General features: G+C 37.5%; 1 protein-coding gene across 1 annotated transcript in view; it reads left to right on the top strand.

Moving 5' to 3' along the window:
* The window catches only part of ARHGEF38 (Rho guanine nucleotide exchange factor 38), a 153,021-nt gene that overhangs the window by 109,252 nt on the left and 19,349 nt on the right, over positions 1 to 24,420 (top strand). Inside the window, exons 6-9 of the mRNA XM_019962355.2 lie at positions 9,802 to 10,001; positions 13,350 to 13,483; positions 19,436 to 19,540; positions 21,685 to 21,807. Of these exons, the coding sequence (XP_019817914.2) occupies positions 9,802 to 10,001; positions 13,350 to 13,483; positions 19,436 to 19,540; positions 21,685 to 21,807 (562 nt within the window). The remainder of the gene's footprint in view (positions 1 to 9,801; positions 10,002 to 13,349; positions 13,484 to 19,435; positions 19,541 to 21,684; positions 21,808 to 24,420) is intronic.

Genomic DNA, 24,420 nt, shown 5'->3' with positions numbered 1-24,420 from the left:
GGCCAAAATGTTGCAGCTTAGAGTGGCATTTATGGGATGTGGGTTTTTTATGACTTTTTTGAAAAAAAGATCTCTTACTTACTGAAACTGAAAACGGTCTTTTTGTTTTTTTGCAATCTACACTTTTAAAAATACAGAAAGGCAATGATATTATAACTTCTGAAATGTTTACTCTGAATTATAATCCTATGCAAACATCAAAGACAGTATTAAAGTGACAAGAATCATAGATTCTTCTACCAGAGTCTCCCTCAAAGCATCTGATCCAAGTACCATGTTCTAAAGCGAGAAAAATATCCCTATTATAAATTTACCTCCAGATATAAACTTCTTTATCTTAATTATTTAGACTCTTCTATATGCTTAGAAGTAGTCTGACCAGCTATTTCTACCTTTGCATTGCAGGATTTTAATCAATCTCAAAAGTTTTATAAATTATTTTGTTTGTTAAGGTTTTTATTTTTTAAATTATTGAAGAAACACTGCAAAACATAGAAAATCAAAATGAGGACATTAAGAACAATTGGTTCTTACATTCCAGAGTGAACTACTTTAACATGACATGAGTCCCTCACTTTCCTGCCATTTTTTCCTCTATACAGATACATGTTGACTGAAATAGGACAGCTATATATTTCCTGTATGTCAACTTGCTACCTCTTCATCAATACATCATGGACATCTCTCTATGTCAGTAAATATAAATCCATCTTGCTGTATGACTACATAATATTCTATTTGATGTATGTACCATAATTTAGTTTACCAAACTCTTACAGATACTTGAATTATGTCTGTCTTGCAGATGACTTTATGTGTTTATTCTTACATTAACTTTTGAACAACAGTTTATTTTCTTTTGATGAATTTCTAAAACTGGAATTTCCAGATCAAAGTGTTTTTGATACTTATTGCCAGATAATTTAAGAGAAGTTGAACTAAGTTTTAGTCCTACTACTATGTATGAGTTGCCCATTTATCTACTACTGGCTAGCACTAGATAAAATATTTGGATCCTTACAATTTATGGCAATATCATAGGCCAAAAATAGCATTGTAATGTTTTCATTACCATTAAAAATGATCTTGAGCATTTTTATGTGTTTAACCATTTGTATTTCACCACTAATGAATTATCATTTTAATTGATTATTCACTTTTTTGGAGATGTTTGTCTTTTTCTAAAATATTGATAATGGCTCTTTAGTGAGTGTATTATCCATTTTTCTATCTTATGTACTGTAAATAATTTTCCTTCTTATTACTTGACTTTTAACATAGTATATAGTTGCTTCCGGGAGAAGGCAATGGCACCCCACTCCAGTACTGTTGCCTGGAAAATCCCATGGATGGAGGAGCCTGGTAGGCTGCAGCCCATGGGGTCGCGAAGAGTCAGACATGACTGAGCAACTTCACTTTCACTTTCCACTTTCATGCATTGGAGAAGGAAACGGCAACCCACTCCAGTGTTCTTGCCTGGAGAATCCCAGGGACGGGGGAGCCTGGTGGGCTGCCGTCTATGGGGTTGCACAGAGTCGGACACAACTGAAGCGATGCAGCAACAGCAACAACAATAGTTGCTTCTGCTTATGTTTTTATCTGTTCAGTTTTACAGAGCTAAATTTTAAAATACATTGATCACCTTTTTGTACTGTAGCTTTTGGATTTTGTATCTCACTTAGAAACTTCAAGTTTGTTTTTAAACTGTAATCCCATGTTTTCACCAAAGGTCTTGTATAGTTTCATTTTTAACATTTAAATTTTTGATCTGGAAATTATTTTGCTGTAATGAATTAATTTTTATTTTTCTATATGGTTAGCTAATTATCACAATACCTGATATTGAATAGTTCCTCTTTTCTACTGAGGAGCAATGTCACATTTACCATGTACTTAATTTCCATACATACCTGTATTTATTCCTTGATTTTCTATTTTGTGCTTGATTTTCATATGTCCATACCAAATTGCCTTCATTTTTGTAGTTTTATATTTTGATATCAGGTATAACTAATCTCTGGGCTTCCCTGGTAGTACAGTAGTAAATAATCCACCTGCCAATGCAGGAAATGTGAGTTTGATCCCTGGGTCAAGAAAATCTGCTGGAGAAGGAAAAAGCAATCCATTCCAGTTTTCTTGCCTGGAGAACCCCACGGACAGAAGAGCCTGGTGGGCTACAATCTATGGGGCCTCTAAGAGTTGGACATGACTTACCGACTAAACACACAAACACACACGCATACAACTAATCTCAGCTTAGTATTCTTCCTTTTCAAAATTTTCTTGAATATTCTTGCATGTTTCCTTCTTTAAAAACATTCTCTTTTGTTAAAATTATATCTACTCATGGTTTATAAGGGCTTCCCTGGTGGCTCAGATGGTAAAGAATCTGCCTACAATCCAGGAGACCTGGTCCGATCCCTGGGTCAGGAAGGTCCCCTGGAGAAGGCAATGGCAACCCACTCCAGTATTCTTGCCTAAATTCCATTGACAGAGGAGCCTGGTGGGCTACAGTCCATGAGGTTGCAGAGTCAGACATGACTGAGTGACTAACACACACATGGTTTGAAAAGCCCAATAGTTCTAAAAGTTTTAAGAAAAATAGTAGTCTACTGTATAGCACAGGGAACTATATTTAATCCCCTTGGATAAGCCATAATGGGAAATAATATAAAAAGAATGTATATATGTATATAATTGAGTCACTTTTCTGTACAGCAGAAATTAACACAATGGTGTAAATTAACTATACTTCAATCAAAAAGTTAGTTAATTTAAAAAAGAAAAGGAAAAGACTAATCCCTTTCACTAATCCTTTTCCCCTTCCCCTAAATGCTCCTCACCAGAACTCAAGTATATTCATTTAGTTGACAATTTTGGTATTTATTTTCATGACTCTAAAAACACATTTGACTCTTCCTTCTTATGTATTCACTTCTCTCTATGGAAGACAAGAATTTATCTTTCTTCCCTAGCTGATCTCCACCACACACACACACACACACACATATCCTTCTCACCTCTCCATTCTCCCTATGGAGTTACATTATAATTTGGATAAGAGCAATAATTAGTGTTTGAATTGTTATACCTGAGTAAATTTCTTTTCAGAGATAAACCTTGGAATAAACAAATACTTATTTTGCTGGGAATTAACTATTATCTTTTTCCCCTTTACTTTTCTTTTCTTTGTAATCATTAATGCCAAACTCACAGCTAATCATCTTAAAGGCAGCCTGATGAAATTTGTAGGCTATCCATTTCATCTCTCTGTAAAACCCTTTCCTAGAGACTTCTGACCTATTGAGTTTGGACAAATTACACTGGACATCACTAACTCCCCTTGCCTGGAAAACTCCAAGGACAGAGGAACCTGGTGGGCTACAGTCCATGAGATCACAAAGAGTCAGACACAACTGAGCAACTCAGCGCATACATACAAACTGCCATACCTAGTTTCTCTTTGCCTCTTGCCTGTTTTTAGTAGAGGACATCCTTCAATAATTTCCTCTATTCATCAAAGAATACATGGGAAGGAAATTTTAAGAACCTTTACATCCAAAAGGTCATTATTTTACCCTCACACTTGACTTATATATAGTGTGGTTTGGAATAGAATTCTAAATTGAAAATCATTCATCTTCAGAATATATAGGTAATTCTTCATCATTTCTAACTTTCAGTGTTGCTACAAGAAATTCAACGGTTTTTCTGACTCCTAATTGTTTGTAACTGCTTAGTTTACACGTTTCTCTGAAGGACTGTAGGCTTTTCTCTTTGTCCCTGATAATTTGAAGTTTTAATAATTCCGAGGTGTGAGGCAGTTTCATTCACTGTGCTGTGACCTCAGCAAGTTCTTTCAAAGCGCTAACTCATTTGCATTGAATTATCTTACAGATGAATTCCTTCCCATATGTGCCCTATTCTTTCTCTCTGGGACTTATTATTTTGATATTGCACCTTTTAGGCTGATCCTCTAATTTTCTTATATTTTCTTCCATTTTTGCATTTTTGCTCTTCCCTCTAGAAAGTTCTTGAACATTTTCTCCAACATTTACGAGTTTTTATTTCTGCTGTTATCCTTTTAGTTTCCAAGAGCTCTTCCTTAATCCTCCAAATGATCTCCCTTATTTGTATAGCACCTTAAGAATTACACTGTTTCTTAAAGAGGTTTTCAACTGGTTCTTTTTATTATAAAACCCACACCCTTCTCCCTTTACTTCCATATATTTTCAAGGACTCTAGTTAATGAAACTTTGGAGGAGTGATGAAATAACTACTTCATATTACTGGTTCTTTCTGGTCTGCTATGTCAATTACCGTTTGCTCATCTCCTTTAAATCTTCTAAGATTTGCTAGTGGTTCTGTATTTATTTTCAAAGCTATTTTAAAATTATGACAAGTGCTATTTGTTTATTATTTGTGCAGCAATATATAGTTTCCTCTCAAGTTGACTTATGATGTTTTTAAAGAAGAGTAAATGGAAAAAAATTCGATAGCAGTATGGATGGTTTGTAGCTTCTGTTGATTAAATATTAAATTTAGGATTCTTGTGGCCATAAAATAGAGGAAATTCAAAGTAGTTTGATCAATAGCTACATGATTAGTTTTCTTTTCATTTTCTCCTTCATATTAAGAAGTATAGATATATCTCAGTGTTGAATCTGATTTTTTCTTTTCATCATAGTTTTTACATTGCTAAATATCACTTTAATTTTCATTGTGCAACTGTTTTCTTATACTTGATGCAAAATCTTTATAGCAAAACTGGATGCTTCTAAAACAAAGCCAGCTGTGTTTACTTGACTTCGTAATTTTTTGATAATAATTTGTAATGAGATTAGTGTAGCTACTTTTGGTACTAAATATTTGCCAAAGTGTTCATGATAATGTAGAAGAATATGAAACATAATTACAATTTAATAACTACCTTAGTTTTCAGCACAACATAAATGGGGAATTGTGATGCATTTGATTACTTTCTAGGGGGTAGGCTAGTGATAATTGGCTGCTTGGCTAAGAAAGTTATATCACATATAAGACTCATCTACCTTGCACAGCTGTCAGACTCAGTCTTACTGGGAGGAATTAGACTGGGTAAGAATTGTGGCACTGAATGCCTGGAGCGTCATTATCTAGTAATACATTCTATCTTTTCTACCACGCTGCTTGTCTGTGTAATGCAGGTATCAGAGCATCATTGCTCATCACTTGGGCAACTGTCCAAAGTGCTTATCTTAAGACAAAGGTGTCTGGGAGATTTCTCACTTTTGAGAAAAATTTTTTTTAGTATTCACATTTGTGATGCTTTTAAGAGAAACAGTTATTATTTATAATTGTTATTGCTTTCATTTGAAGCCTGAAAGGGAGAGGATAGAACTTTTATGCCAAAGAGTGATACAAAAAAGTAATGATTAGACTTGGACAGAACTAAAGGGCCTAGGTTGGGTTTTTGATGGATCCTGATAAGGGAAGAAGGAGAGCAGCTCAAAGATACAAGTACATTCTTTAATATATCTGGGGATTTACTTTTTGTAATTAAAAGTTTTAAAATATGTGTATAACAATAGACCACACTGATAAACTATCTTAATAAAATTGACTTTATTTGATCAAATTGTTTGATTACATCTACCTTTTGATAGTACTTTCAGTGATTTGAGAAGATTAAATAAACTAATCCTGTGCCGTGCTGTGTTGCTCAGTTGTGTCTGACCCTTTGTGGCCCCATAGACTGTAGCCCAGGCAAGGATACTGGAGTGGGTTGCCATGCCCTCCTCCAGAGGATCGTCCCAACCCAGAGATCAAACCCAGGTCTCCCACATGGCAGGTGGATTCTCTACCATCTGAGCCACCAGGGAAGCTCAAATTAATATCTGTGATAGTAAAAAGAAAAACTCAGAAGAAATCTGATCATATTCATAAGGATAATATGATTTTTTCTACTCAAGTTAGTACCTTCCGTATTCCTGACTTGTTCTTATTTAAGGAAATTATTTCTATTTAAGTGTCTAAATTGTTGTATTATTGACGAACTTACAGTTAAGATATATAAGGCTGCTATAGTTCAGATTCAAAAGTTCTGCTATTGATATAGCAGTTAGAAAATATGTTTTTAGTTATTATTTTTTAGTATTCATAAAAGATTACATATTTTCCCATCCATTTTACCCAGTCCTCTTGGAAACCAATAACATCTCTTTCTCCTTCTCCTTCTTTCCCTCATTTCCTCTTTCCACCCTGTCTCCTTACCTCCCTTCCTTAGTAGATTTGGTGCATATGAGTAGAAAGTGCAAGATAAATCATACTAAAGCAACAGTTTCTCAATAAAGTGGGCAAGAATGTATTGATACAACAGAGAAAAGACAGTGTCTTCAGCAAGTGGTGCTGGAAAAGTTGGATAGCCATATGTAAATCAATGAAGTTAAAACACACCCTCAGACCAGATGGGCTTCCCTGGTCGCTCAGTGGGTAGAGCATCTGCCTGCAATGTGGAAGACCTGGGTTTGATCCCCAGGTTGGGAAGATCCCCTGGAGAAAGAAATGGCAACCTACTCCAGTACTCTAGCCTAGAAAATTCCATGGATGGAGGAGCCTGGTAGGCTACAGTCCGTGGGGTCGCGAAAAGTCAGATATGACTGAGCAACTTCACATCTCATACCATACACAGAAATAAACTCAAAATGGTTTAAAGACTTAAGTATAAGACAAGACACCATAAAAGTCCCAGAAAAGAACATAGGCAAAACATTCTCTGATGTACATAGTACCAATGTTTTCTTAGGTCAATCTCCCAAGGCAGTAGAAATAAAAGTAAAAATAAACAAATGGGATCTTATCAAACTTATAATCTTTGAAAACTGTAACCAGCAAAAGAAACCATAAACAAAATGAAAAGACAACCTATGGAATGGAAGAAAATATTCACAAATGATGGGACTGACAAGGGCTTAATTTCAAGGTATACTAATAGCTCACACAACTCAACAACAACAACAAAAAAAAAACACAAACAAACCAATTTTTAAATATGGACAGAAGATTTAAATAGACATTTCTCTAAAGAAGACATATAGATGGCCAATAGACACAGGAAAAAATGCTCAATGTTACTAATTACTAGAGAAATACATATCAAAATCAATGAGGTACTCTTTCACACCAGTCAGAATGGCCATCATTAAAAAGTCTACAAATAATAAGTGGTGTAGAGAGTGTGGAGAAAAGGAAATCCTCTTACACTGTTGGTGGGAATGTAAATTGGTACAGCCACTGTGGAAACAGTATGGAGATTCCTCAAAAAACTAAAGATAGAGTTGCCATTGGATCTAGCAATCCCATTCCTGGGTAGATATCCAGACAAAACTATAATTTGAAAAGATACATTCTCTCCCATGTTTATAACAGCACTGTTTACAATAGGCAAAACATGGAAACAACCTAAATGTCCATCAACATATGAATGAAGAAGACACTATAAATACACACTGAGTAATGGAATATCAGTCAGCCATAAAAATGAAATAATGCCATTTGCAGCTACATGGATGAATCTAGAGATTATCATGCTAAGTGGAGTAAGTGAGAAAGACAAAGACAAATACCACATGATATCCTTATATGTGTCTAAAACATGACCCAAGTGAACTCGACTATGAAACAGAAACAGGCTCACAGACTCACAGAGAACAGACTTGTTGTCAACGAGGAGGAGAGTATAGGGAAGGGAAAGACTGAGAGTTTGGGGTTAGCAGAGGCAAACTATTATATACAGGATGGATAAACAACAAGGTCCTACTGTGTAACACCAGAACTCTATTCAATGTCCTCTGATAAACTACAATGGAAAAGAATATGAAAAAGAATATATAGGTATAACTGAGTCACTTTGTTGTACAGTAAAAATTAACACAACACTGTCAATCAACTATGCTTCAAGAAATTTTAAGCTAATAAAAAGCAATTCTTTACTCCCTTGCAAACCTTTAACATTTATTTTGGTTTTCCTTTAAAAAATGTTGTCTTTTGGGTTGATTCAGTGTTTGTCTCTATGGATACCAATTATTTTCTCAACACGTAAATAAAACTCAGTCATTTATTCAGAACTATTGTGCAAGTTTTGGGGGGAAAAAGTTCAATGTAAAATAACAGCACATTACAGAAAATGTAAGTAATCTATTATTTCAAGCTACAAATATTCATTGAGAGAATATTATATGTCATGTTGGACATATAATGGTGACAGACAAATTGAATATAAACTGATCAATAGAGAAAAAAAGACAATTCCAGATAGTGCTAAGTGCTATAGTGAAAATAAAATGAGCACATGTGACAGAGTGATTGGTGTGTGTGTGTGTGCACCATATTTGCACTTACGTGTGATAAATTTCCTTAGTTTCTGATTTATCAAATGAAGAGTTCAAATAGATGATCTCTGGGTTATCTTCATTTCTAGTGATGTAACTTTGCTAACTTTGTTCCAAGTTTTTAGATCCATTTCACCATTTCAATTATGTAGTCTGTTGTCCACCCATAAAGTACTGGAAAAATAATTGAAGAATGAAACATTCACCCATCAGAATTTGAAAGCCATGTCTGTCTGTATTCTCTGTCTTCTAAATAAAAATCTAAAGGAAAACCAATGAGTATATCTTTCCATCAGAAGGGGCTCAAAACACAATTTTCATCCATGTTCCTCTTACAGTGTCTCTTTTTTTGCCTCTTTGCATAAAGAGGCTTTTAGAAACCACTGATTTCTGGCTGAAAAAAAATGAATCCAGTGGGTTGGACAATGGATGTCCAGTGGACAATGGCATGATCAAGTTTGTAGCTTTTTCTTTTCCTGTAGACTTCTCGGCTAGTGGGATTGACTCTAGGCTCATCTCAGAAGCTCTGAAGGGGATAGCCAGGGGTGAGTGCTCACTTTTGTGTAGCCATTTGAAGACCTGTGGGCTAAGAGGAAGTCCACATGGAAAGGCATTGTGTACTAGTAATGATCAGTGATAGTTATGGCATTAATAACATCTAGAGAAGTATTGCATTTATTTGGAGAAGGAAATGGCAACCCACTCCAATATTCTTGCCTGGAGAATCCTAGGGATGGAGGAGCCTGGTGGGCTGCCGTCTGTAGGGTCACATGCATGTATTGGAGGAGGAAATGGCAACCCACTCCAGTATTCTTGCCTGGAGAATCCCAGGGACAGAGGAGCCTGGTGGGCTGCCGTCTATGGGGTCGCACAGAGTCGGACACGACTGAAGCGACTTAGCAGCAGCAGCATTGCATTTATTATAAATCTCTTTTGGGGACTGTGGTGGAACCTCTGGAACACTGTAAGTTCAACTTCTCAATTTGGTAGAAGAAAGAAAACAAACTTTGTGTTTAGATTTTTAAATGATGACTGTATTCTCCTCACTTAATATCAAAAATAACATCAAGAAAATACATTTTTCTTCGTTGTCATGGAAAAGTACAGTCTAAAATTGTTTCCCACTATTATTATAAAGCCTGTTATTTAAAAAAACCTGTAAGTGGAACATAGTTGGAAATCATGCTTTCAGTCCTTTTAGGTAGACAAATATACTTGTTTTCTTTTAAATTTTGTTTAGAAGTAGACTCTTTCAGCCTTGCTTCTTTCTGTCACCTATTGCCCTTGCTTCATTTAGAAATTGAACATAGCCAAATCAGAGAAGAAAAGGGTGAAAATCATCTTCAAGATTAATCATAAAAAAATCACAAAAATAAAAAGGAGTTAAGAAGACAAATGTTTGTGAAACTGATATGATGTATCTTTATTGCAGAGGCAAACCAAACTTACTGGACATGGGCTCTTTGATGATCAAGCCAATTCAGCGAGTGATGAAGTACCCTCTATTACTGTGTGAACTCCGGAATTCCACCCCTTCCTCTCACCCAGACTTCCAAGCACTGGAAGATGCCTATGCCGCCGTGAAACACATTAATGTAAACATTAATGAACTCAAAAGACGAAAAGATTTAGGTAAGAGGAGATATGATGAAGTGGGAGTTTTGGGTTGGAATCTTCTGTTTATCTTTTGGAGGATCAGAATGTGTCAGAAGTTACAGAAGGTGCTGTGATAATGATCATTTTATATCTAGAGATACAGGCCAGGGAGGAGAGGATGGTTTTGCCTTTCTAGCTAGGTTCTGAAGAAGATCACGAGACACAAACTTTGACAACTTTTCATCAAACAGCCCTACACTCAACCTCTTTTGACCACCACATGCCTGGTGACATATTATGGGCTGAAGAAACCTACAGCATATGATCCTCCTGTTCTTGGTGTTATATATATATGGCAGAAGGAATGGCCAGGTAGTTGGGAGCAGTGAATAGCTAGAGCTGAAAAGTGGTGGTGAGAAAGGTGGATACAGGGAGGATGACCTGGCTAAACAACAGGCTTATTTGGTTCTGGAACACAGAGAATGGGTATTTTGGGCAATAATTGCTCCATGAAGGAGCAATTGTATTTCTTTCTCAGATTAACAAATTATTCTTAACTGTTCATTAACTAAGAGGTCAAGTGTTAGTCACTCAGTTGTATCCAACGTTTTGCAACAACATGAGCTATAGCCCGCCAGGCTCCTCTGTCCATGGGATTTCCCAGGCAAAAATACTGGAGCAGGTTGCCATTTCCTACTCCAGGGGATCTTCCCAACCCAGGGATCGAACATGGGTTTCCCACACTGCTGGCAGATTCTTGACCATCTGAGCCACCAGGGAAGCCCAGCTAAGAGGTAAGATTCACCTCTCAAGGAGAATGTAGATTTTAAAACAGGAAGCACAATTAGATGGTTTCTATCTTCTCAGAGTTAGCAGTGCATTGGGGTAGACCGTGGGTCCTCTCTCAGTGTGATTTGCGTCCATAAATTCTTAATTGGCTTTGTAGTTCTAACTTTAAATCTCAGTTCAACATTTAGAGCAATGGTAGAACTGTGGAGCTAATTGATCCAACCACTGTGTTTATTTTTATTGCCTTTATTTTCTAATTTTTATTTTAAAAATTGTATGTATTTGTATTAATAAATTGTAACTATAAAGAAGAGCATAGAGTGAAAAGGGAAAGTTGCAGAACAAAAGATGCCATAAAAAAATAGCCCATAAACAAAGGATTACTATCTAGAATATATAATTATTGATACTAAATAAATAAAAATATTCTAATACAAAAAATGTTAATAATAAAAATGAGCAACTCACAGAAAAAAACCAATACATTTTTAAATGCTAATATCCACTAGTAATCAGGGAAATGCAAATTAAAAACATAATGACAAGTGTTTTCAGCCCATAAGATTGGCAATGAGATTTTTAGTGAATAATGTTAAGTGCTGAGTATTAGTTTGCAGGTAAGAATGTAAATCCTAAAGGAAATCAGTCCTGAATATTCATTGGAAGGACTGATACTGAAGCTGAAACTCTAATACTTTGGCCACCTGATGCAAAAAGCTGACTCCTTTGAAAAGACCCTGATGCTGGGAAAGATTGAAGGAAGGAGAAGATGGGGAAGACAGAGGATGAGATGGTTGGATGGCATCACTGACTCAATGGACATATGTTTGAGTAAGCTCCAGGAGTTGGTGATGGACAGAGAGGCCTGGTGTGCTGCAGTCCATGGGGTTGCAAAGAGTCAGACATGACCGAGTGACTGAACTGAACTGAACAGAAGGATGTAAATTGGAATCACCACTTTGGAGAACAATTTGACAATATTTATTAAGTTGAAAATGCATACACCCAAGACACAGAAAATCAGTTTCTAGATATTTGAGAAACTGGCTCATATGCTGGTGGAGAGGTATACAAGTAACTAGCAGTGTTCATAATAGCAAAAGGAAAAAAAAGAAAGAAACAAGCACACAAAGAAAATGGAGAGTGGCTTCCATATTAATTCAGATAGATAAACTGTGTATTATAAACTACGATACCATAAGAGCATAAAATTAAAGTACATGTATCAGTTGGATAAATCTTGAAAACACAATGTTGACTTTTTTAAAAAAGTAAACTAGCAAGTGACAGAAGAATGAATGCAATATGGTACCATTTTTAAAAAAGACTGAAAATATTCAAAATAATACTATATGGTATATGACTACATACCTACAAAGTAAAGGCATGAAAATAGATACAGATATAATAAAGCTCATAATTGAGTATCACCATTTAGGGATCAAAGATGGGGATCAGAGAAGCTTCAACTATTATGTGATTTTTTTAAAATAAAAAGATTAGAAACAAGGCAAAATGTGAGTGTTTGATAAAGCTGGGATATGGACAATAGCTGTTGTATTAAATTAACTTTGCTGTTTGCTTAATCTTCAAATTTCAAAGTTTTAATGAGGAAAATTTTTCTACTCCATGGTTCCAGTTTGCATACTAACATTTTAGTAAGTTTTCTTTAGAATTTTCATATCCTTTTTTTTTCTATTTTCTTTCATCTCTCTCCTCCTTGTTCCCTTCCTTCTGCAACATGTATGACACTACTGTTTTCTGGGTCTTTCAAAAAACTTAATTGTATATCATGAACATTTTTCAAGTTAATGTGGTCTTCTTTTAAATGGCTCCATAGTAGTCCATTTAAAAATGTGTCATAATTTATTAAACTATACCTCTATGGATAAACTTTTAGATTGTTTCCAACATTCTGCCATTAGGAAAAATGCTCTAGCAAATAAAACTTTGTAGGCTTGATTATGGGAAGTATATTTCTCTACATGGACTTCCTGGTCATAGACTATACTATTGTTATATTTAAGGTTCTGCCAAATTATTCTGTACAAAAACTATATTGATTTACTCTTCATCAACGGTGTATTAGTATGCCACTCTCACCACATCCTTACCAAAGCTGAAGGTTGGGGATAGTTAACATTTTGAACAATATGAGAGGGAAAATAATTTTAAAGATAAAAAAGTATAGCTCAGAGGGATGGCTCAACTTACCTTAAATCTCTCAGCTAGTGGAGACAATTTTAGGATGGATATGAGGTCTCATGTTGGCTGCAGTTGTCTTTCCATTAGGTCTTGATGCTTCATTCTGGAGATCCCAAATAACAAGAGTATTGTCTAAGAAGAGAGAAAAGAGCTTAGTTTTTCCCCCAGTATCAGGAATTTCTCTAATGTGGGAGGTAAATGCAGTTGGGCTTTGAGGAGCTCAAGTCCTAGGATGGTTTCTGAAGGTTAGTGGTGGGGAAGAGCAACAAGCATGAGCCAAAACTCAGAGTTTTATCTCAAATATAAATATTATTCTTAAATACTTTGGATGAAACACACACTTTCTGTACCGCATGTGTTCAAATATGTTATTGCCTTCTTCCATTTCAGTTCTGAAATACAAGAAGAATGATGAGGAAGAATCACTTAAAGATAAATTGTCTAAACTAAATATTCATTCAATTAGCAAGAAATCAAAAAGAGTGACAAATCATCTAAAAATTCTGACCAGAGGAGAATCACAGGTAATTTTTCTTCTTAGGCCACAAACATTTTCCTGGGGAACACAAACACTGATACTTTTGTGAGATTTCGTTTCATTGTTATCAGAGCTGTTTCTGGAACACACTGACAATCAAGGTAACTGCCCAGAGCTGTTCCTTTCTTTCTCTCTCTCCCCGCCCCCTCCCTCCCTCCTGTGGGATAATGCATTGGGTGGTGGTGGTTTAGAGGGTAGTTTTGACTCTATTTTAGCTGTGGTGCTTCCATTCATGGAGAGGACAAAGGAGAGATAAGGACAGGACAGGGATCAACAAAGGATGCCCCAGGAGTCCTGACACCATCAATTAGCACATGAAAGAAAGTTGTGTCCAACTCTTTGCAACCCCGTGGACTGTAGCCTCTTAGGCTCCTTCATCCGTGGGATTTTACAGACAAGATTACAAGAGTGGATTGCCATTTCCTTCTCCAGGGGACCCAGGGATCGAACCCAGGTCTCCCGCATTGTAGGCAGACTCTTCATCATCTGAGCCACCGGGGAATCCAAATTAGCACATAATCTCACCCAAGGCAATGCCCTCCTTTCATCTGTCTCCTTTCTGCTTTTTAAAATCTCATTTCTTTTAGTACCCTTCGTGTTCATCTTATATTTATTTCACCTATAGTGTTTGGAGGCCTATCTTAGTGTGATTTTTCCTACCTGTTATCCCTTTCCTCTTCCCCTACTCTCAGGTGCATTATATTCCTGGGTAACTCTTTGGTGTCATCCTGAACACTTTCATCTGAATCCCTAATAAACAATTAATGGATTAGCAAAGCCTCTCAAGCTTTAATGTGCATGAGAATGACCTGAGGAACTTGCCAAAATATAAATTCCTGGGTTCCACTTGGTTCAAACGTGTAACCTCAAAGTTTGTATTTTTATAAAGACTCCAGATACTTTTAAGCTGATTGATCTGGAAATTGAAAATCACAAGATAGAAAGGTCAAGGCCCAGAAGTGGTAATACAGTGGGCCTCTAACCAAAAGTAGGCAGAACAGTTCTTAAGATACTAGATAGTACTTCCCGACCCCCCTTTTCCTGTGCCTGATTTCATTCTTCATTATGTTAGCATCTCTAACAAAAGTTTTTACTTTGAACTAGAGGCAACTGGTTCAGCTCTGACTCTTCTTATCTACCTCACTGTTTGGCTGCTGTGTTTTTTTTTCGTTTCATTAAGTCTTTGCAGCTTTCAGACCACTAAGCTAGAAGTGGTCTCTTCTCTTCTGAACACCTGACACACTTACTCAATGTATCTCAGCCTTGGCCCTGTTAGTATTCGCAGGAGTCAGCACAGAAATTAAGAGCAAAGTTTCTGAAGTCATTCAGACCTGGGTTTGAACCTCAATTTTACCACTTAATAAATATTTTTCTTTAGGTGCATAAATTCAATATTCAGTTCAGTTCAGTTCAGTCGCTCAGTTGGGTCTGACTCTTTGCGACCCCATGAATCGCAGCACGCCAGGCCTCCCTGTCCATGACCAACTCCTGGAGTTCACTCAAACTCACGTCCATTGAGTCGGTGATGCCATCCAGCCATCTCATCCTCTGTTGTCCCCTTCTCCTCCTGCCCCCAATCCCTCCCAGCATCAGAGTCTTTTCCAGTGAGTCAACTCTTCGCATGAGGTGGCCGAAGTACTGGAGTTTCAGCTTTAGCATCATTCCTTCCAAAGAACACCCAGGGCTGATCTCCTTTAGAATGGACTGGTTGGATCTCCTTGTAACCATCTGTAAATTATAGTAGTGGATTATAGTAGGACCTAATACAGGAAGTGGTTGTGAGGATTCAATTGTTGGGGGAGTGTGTAATGGCCTTGGTTCTGTCTTGCCGAAGCAAAGATTTGAAATGGCAGACGAGTGTTATAGCTCAGAGTTTTATTTGGCAAAGGATAGTACACCCTCAAGGCATGAGGGCAGGCTGACCCCAAAGGATAGACGCCCTAAGGAGAGGCATCTATCCGTCTTGGATTCCTCTTTTTTATGTTTGTCTATTCCACCCCTTGAGCCTGCCCTATGCAAATTGGGCTGGCTGAGAAGGGGGCCTGTTTGTTTCACCTGAGGTTCTCATTCCTGTCCTCGGATTTTCTTTTGTTCCATATTTGCAGGTTTTTTTCCTCTCTTTGTCTTTTAGCCACTGCCATTTTGGACTCCTTTTTCCTATTCTAACTACCTAACACAATGAAATGATACATATTTTAAAAAGTGCTTAACATAATGTGTAAGTATTCAATATATTGGCTATCATTATCACTATCTTATTTTGCATATAAAATACTGTTATTTATCTTTTAACCTGCAGACTTCTTACTCCCTTGCAGATAAAACTTCTTTATGCTTAATGTATTAATCATATCTTATACTTCCTGTGTTTTATGATGTTTTGCCATCTTAAAAAAGCTTGCAGGCCAAAGAAAATGCCACTGGTAGGGCTAACCCACTCTTACAGAGGGCAAAGAACTCAGCTGGAATTGCTTCTTTCATTTGCAGACCAACCAATCCTGGGTCTAGAGCCACAACCATCTCCTTATCTAAATCTCACAGGTGAAACCAATATTTCTCTGCCCTCGATCATTCCAAGGCCAGGTACCAGGCAACCAGAACCACTTCTATAGCCCAAAGCCTGCTGGAATTATTCAAACTGGCTAGTTCTAAACATTTTACCCTGCCCCAGCTCCTTCTCTGTGATTTCTCACAGAAACTCCAATAAAGACTCTAGCCTTGACTTTTCCCTTGCTCCTTCCTGCCAAATGACGCAGTCTCACTGATTCCCCTGTGATCCTGCATGACATACGGTGACCACTTCTCTAGGACCTGTGAGTATAATCAACCTCCAAGCTTCATTCTCTTTTCCTCCTGTGGCTGCATTGTCCGTTCCCTACCATACCCAATATGGATATTCTTACAACATATGGCTTATATCATCCTGTACTTACTTCTTGCTTTTCTTCCATTGAATAGAGGAGATAATTCCAGGCCTCCCTCTCTTCAATGTGGAACTATAACATGGGAAGCTTGGGACATTTATGGCGTGTGGTCATAGTAACAGAATTGAATTGGGAATTCATTTGAAGAAGAGACCGTAGCCTCCATGAACATGTGTAAATGCAATGTAAACAATTCTCCTCTACTCTTTAGAATGTTGCTTCTGATCCAAGACAATACTATTGAGGAACAATATCCAGGTCTTAATCCTGGGCAGGCTCCTGTAGAAGCTGTTCCAGTCTTTAATGCATTTGCCATCAACTTCTGATATTTTCCAATTGCAAACTTAAAGTGAATTGTAGTTAAAGTAGCCTGAAGGGATATTAATTAGATTTTTTCCCATTAATCTTTTGAGAGGATGTCCTGTCAGCAATGAAGCATTTCACTGTTAATCAGAAAATCAGCTGCATATGCTGGACTGTAGAAAAGATAAATCTCAAATCAGTCAATTTTGCACTTGTCAGCAGCTCAAGTGAAATATTTGGTGGAGTTAGGGTATAAAACTGTTACCCAAGAGGAAGATTCTATTCCATTCATCACACATATATTGAACTCCTTTGTACCCAACACTGTTAGAGATTGCAAATGCAAAGAGTTCTAAATTCAGACAGTTTGGGCTGGAATCCTAGTCCTATTAACATGGGTAAGTTTCTTTAACTTTTTATATTAGGTCACAGAGAGATTCTCTCTCTTATAATCATCCAGATGTGCTGTGCTGCACAAGATCCTCCAGGATCCCAGTTCCCAGTTTTATGCTGTGCTGTTCCCTAAACATATTGTCTTCATCTGCCTCATTAAAGCTGGGTCACTGCCATGTCTTCAGTCAAAGTCCCAAGGACAATGTTGTAAGCCAAGATTCAGAAATGAAATGCATCACTTCCGCTCACATCCTATTTGCCCAAATTTGCCGTGTAACCCAGTTACCAGGGCAGAACCAGCTGCAAGGGAGTCTGGGAAGGGCTGTCTACCAGGGCAGCTGTGTGTCCATCTTAAACTAAAAGGGCAGGTTCTATCGGTAGAAGGTCGACATGGGGAATGTTCAAAATGTCTGCCACACCTCCTGGAACTTCTGTTTCTTTATCTCTAAAATGGGGGTAATCATAGTATCTACTTCATAGGGTTGTGTAAGACTTAAATGAGAAAACGGAAGACAGGTTTTAGCATAAGTGTCTAAAACACATTTGAACGTGAAGTGAAAGTGTCAGTCACTCAGTCATGTTCGACTCTTTCCAACCCTATGGTATAGCCCACCAGGCTCCTCAGTCCATGGATTCTCCATGCAAGAATACCAGAATGGGTTGCCATTTCCTTCTCCAAGGGATCTTCCCAACGCAGGGATTGAACCCAGGTCTCCCACACTGCAGGCAGGCTCTTTACTGTCTGAAAACATAGTTAGTGTTTAGTAAATGTTACAGATTATTATTATTATTAATAAAAAATACTTCCTTTCCAATGCTTGCAATCCATCAATGGAGAGAATTGCTTAAATCATTAACTAGTGAGAGCACATAGGATGGCGCAATTAATTTTCTGGAGTGGAAAGAACAGGAATTAGAGGAAGGAGTTGTAGCAGGGGTGACAGTTGAGCAAGTCTTTAAAAAAAATAAACAGGACTTTGCAGAGAAGAAAAGGGACAGCAGCATAATCCAGCAAAATAGCACAATATGAGAAGGCTCGGAAATAGGGAAGTGGAACTGGGAAATATTTTTCATGTCATGATCCTTGAAACTCTTATTTTAGCATCATCTGGGTCCCAGCCAGGACACACAGAGTAAAGTAGTTGGTCCTTGAAAACTACATTTCAAAGATTTCTTTCCAAGCATTATGCTTCACACTGGCTCAGAGCATAGAGCTCCTAGGGTAGAGGGTGATGAATTTTGTGCAGATTACAAAGAATGAGGCTAAGGGAGGTGGGATGGGGGTTCAGGATGGGGAACACGTGTACACCCGTGGCGGATGCATGTTGATGTATGGCAAAACCAATACAATATTGTAAAGTAAAAAAAAATAATAATAATTAAAAAAAGAAAAGCTTTGCAGATAAGCAATTTTAAAGGACTTAAAAATATTAAAATAAAATGTCACCATTTTCTATGCATTCAGTTCTAAGGTCAACCATGTAAACTAATGGATGTAAGAACTGAGAACAACTTCAGTTATTAGCCAGTACCAAACTGATTAGACATACCATATTCCATAAAACAGGCGTGTGTTCACACAGATTTTGACGATACAAAGCTGGTTCTGATCTTTTTTTGTATAATTTTGAATGTCAAGAGATATTTCTCGTCATTAACAGCATAATGTCTTCTTAGAAATTGCCACAAGCACATAAAAAGCATATTTTTCTGAATGCTAACAGGTATACATGTAAGATACCAATGACAACAAAAAACTGAACACATGTGAGCACCATCTTAACTCTGCAGGGTTTTACTACTAGAACTGTTTTTGTTAAGATTATTCATCATCTTTCAAATTTGAGCTGGTAACGAATTATGATATTTCTTTAGCCAAGACCCTAAGAATATTTTCTCAGTAACCACTGGGAAATAAATAGGGATGAATCATATCAGCAAAATGATAAATTCTACTCAATAGATCAAATTTTTAATTTCATTTTACATTTTATTAATTATCTGATAGACCTACAAATGCAGTGTAATTTAGGAGAACACATATAATACATGCCATTAAAAACTCTAGAGGGAAGTTTAGCATCCCACATCTACTGTGACTGGGTGAAGCACACAGCTCTGCTGCACTATTGAACATCAGTTGTGTCAATTGCTGGACAAAGAAAGGACTGTGTTAAGACAGTCAGCATAGTATGAAAAGTTTTCATCTAAACAAGGAGTTTTTTCGTAACATGCTGGGCCAACATGGTTTGTGGTTTTCTTAAAAAAAAAATACCAGATTCCTCTGAATTATAAAAATAATTTCATCTATATTTTAGGTGAAAGACAATACCTTTAACAGAGAAGAAAAGCTATTTCGATCTTTAGAAAAGACTGTGAGGCACTGTGTGAAGAACATTTCATCCTGTCTCCAACACATACAGGTGGGTGCGACACCACTGTCTTTTTCAGTGTTTCTCTACAAGAAGGTCTTGATGTCTCTGGTTTTAATAAGGAGTAGATGTGACTGTTCATTCATTTATATGATGACACCTATTGGACCAAATTTGGGAGGCTCCAAGGTGCTGGTGAAGGAAGCAAATACGAAGACTTGGATTTTGCTCTCTGTCCCCTTCCTTTTCCATCCTTCCCCTAATCTAAGTCATCATACAGTGGGACAAGCATGGTTCACATGCTTGCCACATGGGGCCGGACCATTAGCATAGTTTCTTTATAATATGCTAAATGGCAGACGAGGTAGAAACATTATTTGTTTGATTATACCAACATATGTTTTTCCTGGCCTGAAAACACATATTTGCAAATTTAAGATTAGGACTGAGGGAAAAAAGAAAACCAAAAGAGGGGAAAAAATAAAACTAGAGAAATTAAAAAGTAAAAAGTGCATAATATAAAGGCCATAAGTTCAGTTCAGCTCAGTCTCTCAGTCGTGTCTGACTCTGAGACCCCATGGACTGCAACACACCAGGCCTCCTTGTTAATTGTCAACTCCTGGAACCTGCCCAAACCCACATCCATCAAGCTGGTGATGCCATCCAACCATCTCATCCTCTGTTGTCCCCTTCTCCTCCTGCCTTCAATCATTCCCAGCATCAGGGTCTCTTCTAACGAGTCAGTTCTTCTCATCAGGCGGCCAAAGTATTAGAACTTTAGCATCAGTCCTTCTAATGAATATTCAGGGTTGATTTCCTTTAGGATTGACTGGTTTGATCTCCTTGCTGTCCAAGGGACTCTCAAGAGTCTTCTCCAAAACCACAGTTCAGAAGCATCAATTCTTTGGCACTCAGCTTTCTTTATGGTCCAGCTCTCACGTGCATTTGTGACTACTGGAAAAACCACAGCTTTGACTAGAGGACCTTTGTCAGCAAAGTAATGTCTCTGCTTTTTAATATGCTGTCTAGGTTGGTCATAGCTTTTCTTTCAAGGAGCAAGTGTCTTTTAATTTCATGGCTGCAGTCACCATCTTCAGTGATTTTGGAGCTCAAGAAAAGAAAGTCTCACTGTTTCCATTGTTTCCCCATCTATTTGCCATGAAGTGATGGGACCAGATGCCATGATCATAAAAAACCACAAAAACCCACATGTGCATCTCAAATTTAGCTGTAGGCTACCTCCCAGTCAACCCCAAAATGGAGATATGATCATGCAATTTTAAGACAAACCAAATATCTCTATTTATTTTATAACTGGTAATTTGTAACACCCCCTTTACAGTTCTGATCCTTCTCCAGGGGATTTTTCCCACCCAGGGATCAAACTCACATCTCTTGCCCTGGCAGGTGGATTCTTTACCACTGAGCCACTTAGGAAGTCCTAGTTAATAAATGGTCCCTTCCTATTTTCTAGTTTTTCTCTTGGATATGTTTTGGAAGATGTTTGCATGCTTTAAAAGACGATCATACAGAAGATTAAGCTGACAGGCATAGTGATTTGGAGACAAGTTTCTATGTTACATAACCAACAAGCCATATTCTTTTTATTAACTGATGCAAAACCTGATTTTGCAGTCAGATTTGCTAATCTCTTCCTAAAGCCCTGATTTCTGTGAAAGGAAAATCAAACCATAGTTATAACATCCAGAGAGCAGTGGAAACCCTGTGCCTGATACACTTTTCAAGAAGTCAGTGCCTCCTGGGAACATCTACAGAAAAGTCTTCTATTTCCACTAACTGATTCAACAAAAGTGTGATCATCTTCTCTCAAAGAGAAGATTAAATTCATCAAGGAAAACTGATGACATAAATCAAAAAGGAGTGATTTTTTAAATAAGAGATCTATAAGAATTGAATGATTAAAAATAGCCAACAAGGGGGTTTAAGATGGATTCTACTTAATAAAAAAGGGCATCGTACCAACGGAGCAATACGAGAAAGCGACAAAGGGAAAAGTAAGGATATAGGTCATTACAAGTAACCTGACTGTGCAAAGTGTTTACAGAATTTTTCCTTCCCTTTGTCTTTTTCTCTCGGTGGTACCAGTTATATTGATGAAGTGCAGATTTAGGATGCACTTCCTTGTACTCACTTCAGAACTTTGCACTTTTGGTAACTTTGCTCTTGGCTTCCAGGATGCCATGCCTTTAGCTCTGCAGAACATGATGGAGCTCCAGGAGATTTCACACAACGAAGATGAGGAGGAGAGCAGCTATTCAGAGTCTCCAAGTAATGCCCCAAATCCCTCTGAAGACTTTGTAAGTTATTTATATTCACAGATGAATGCAAATGGAAATAGTAGGGTGAGAAGAAAAGCTGCTTTTCATTTACTTCTTTGGAACTAAAAATAAAACGTGCACTAAAGCAAATACTAATGTGAAAATTAGTAGATTTAAACAGGAGTTTTTTTAATCATTAAATATTTTGAAGTGGATTTGTGAGGCTTTTATTATAATTAAAATTTAAGAGGGCTCCAGACTGTGTTTGTAGGATATCCAGTGTCTGTGCAGCTTTTAAAATCAACATTTAGTTTAAGTCTGAAAATGGTATATTAGGGATTTATTAAGTTAGGAAGCTGTGATTTTCTTAGAGGAATCTCTGGAAATGCCTAGAGTTTTTACAGGAGGAGTGAAGATATTCTTTGAGGATGACTTTTATTAACATACTATACACTGGAATGTAAGAGAGTAATAGTCGCTCAGTTGTATCCAACTCTTTATGAGCCCATGGACTGTAGCCTGCCCGGCTGCTCTGTCCATGGAATTCTCCAGACCCAAACACTGGAGTGGGTAGCTGTTCTCTTCTCCAGGGGATCTTCCCAACCCAGGGATTGAACCCAGGTCTCCCACATTGCAGGCAGATTCTTTACCATCTGAGTCACCAGGGAAGCCCAAGAATACTGGAGTGGGTAGCCTATTCCTTCTCCAGGAGATCTTCCTGACTGGGAATCAACTAGGCATCTCCTGCATTGTAGGAGGATTCTGTACCAACTGAGCTACCAGTGAAGCCAAGTAAGACCTTTCTGTTCACAAGGGGCTTTTATTTAAGAGTCATAGATCTTCTGTTCTGTGGTAAAATATTTGTTTCCTAAGAATTATATAAAATATACAGAATTATAAAGCAAAAATTGGGAATCATTAGAAACATGCTTGAGGCAAGAAAGTATTTGGGCAGCAAACTAGTCTGAGTAATATTTATTTTAATTTAGTATCTTGGGCTAGATAGGTATTATTATTTCATAATAATATTTCAAGTATTATATAAAAGATATAATAGACTCCTCCATCATCCTGAAGGTCCTTGAAAATGACATTGTTTTTGTATTGGTATTATTGGCATTTGGGGTCAGATGAATCTTCACTGAGTGGCCTTTGTATTGGAGGATATTTAGCTTTCCTACCAGGCTCTGAACCCCAGTAAATGTCTGCCATCTCATATTTTCGAATCCTGGGAAGTGATACAGCACCCACTCCAGTAGAAAAACACCCAGAGACATCTAGCTTTCCTGGCACTGGGTAATGGAAAGTCATGATTACATCTGAAACTAACATGGTAGATTAGATGGATGGGAGGGAGGAAGGGGCTGGGAGAGGCAAGGAGAAAGGAGAGGGTTTTTATAACATGTTAAATGGAAAAAATGTGCCTAGTTCTTTATATGTTTTCTGGACTTAATTACAGTGAGCACATTTTAGAAAAGTCCTCATGGGTTTGCTCTCTGGTTTAATTCTGACTCATTAAGGTGATAAATATTTATTGAACACCCTGTAAGACCATAGTATATAGCTTCCCCATCATCAAGCATGCTCCAGAACCTGACAGAATGAAGAGATAAGGTATCCTTCCCTACCTTGCATAAAACCACAGGATGATAAATTAGGCTAAATTAGAAAGCTCAATATAAAAGTACCTTTGTATGAACAAAGTGTATTGAACTCTCTTTAAAAAAATCAAATATTAAGCACTCAAATCTATCTAAAGGCAGAGCAATTATTTTTATCTAACCATGAGAATATCTATCTACACATTTTGTATAGCACAAAATATGAGAATAAAATCTGATTCTTATCTGTTCCAATCATAATTCCTATGTACAGATGAACTGGTTCATGTCTGTGGGTCACAGAACATATATATTGTAACTATATTCTATTATTGTAATTAGTGGAGTAGGAAATGACAACCCATTCCAGTATTCTTGCCTGGAAAATTCCATGGACAGAGGGGCCTGGCAGGATATAGTCCATGGGGTCACAAAGAGTCGCACATGGCTGAGTGACTGAGCATTGTAATTAGATTATTCATTCAACTATGTCACAAACACAGTAATTCATCCCAGAACAGTAAACAGATTCTTTGCTTAGTTGACAGACTCATTAAATAATCTGAAGGTGTATATTGATTATTTTATAAGCTAGATATCAAATTTAATCTGTGCTGGCTATTGCTGGCACCAATATGAGATTGGTTTCCCTCCTCTTCTCCAGTTCCCATGAGTTCAGACAAAGTTACCAGAGTTCATGAGTGTGTGCTAAGTCGTTCAGTCATGTCCAACTCTCCTCTGTGCATGGGATTCTCCAAGCAAGGATACTGGAGTGGGTTGCCATGTCCTTCTCCAGGGTATCTTCCCAACCCAGGGATCTAACCCAAGTCTCCTGCACTGGCAGGCAGGCTCTTTACCACTAGCATCACCTGGGAAGCCCTACCAGGGATCACATAAGTTATTTAATACAAACTGCTGCTCAGACGGAGAAGGTGATGGCACCCCACTCCAGTATTCTTGCCTGGAAAATCCCATGGACGGAGGAGCCTGGTAGGCTGCAGTCCATGGGGTCGTGAAGAGTCGGACACGACTGAGCGACTTCACTTTCACT

The sequence above is a fragment of the Bos indicus genome, chromosome 6 (assembly GCF_029378745.1).
Source record: "Bos indicus isolate NIAB-ARS_2022 breed Sahiwal x Tharparkar chromosome 6, NIAB-ARS_B.indTharparkar_mat_pri_1.0, whole genome shotgun sequence".
In the NCBI taxonomy this organism is placed as follows: Eukaryota; Metazoa; Chordata; class Mammalia; order Artiodactyla; family Bovidae; genus Bos; species Bos indicus.
The sequence above is the reverse complement of the archived record's forward strand: the minus strand, read 5'-3'. Positions and strand labels throughout refer to the sequence as shown.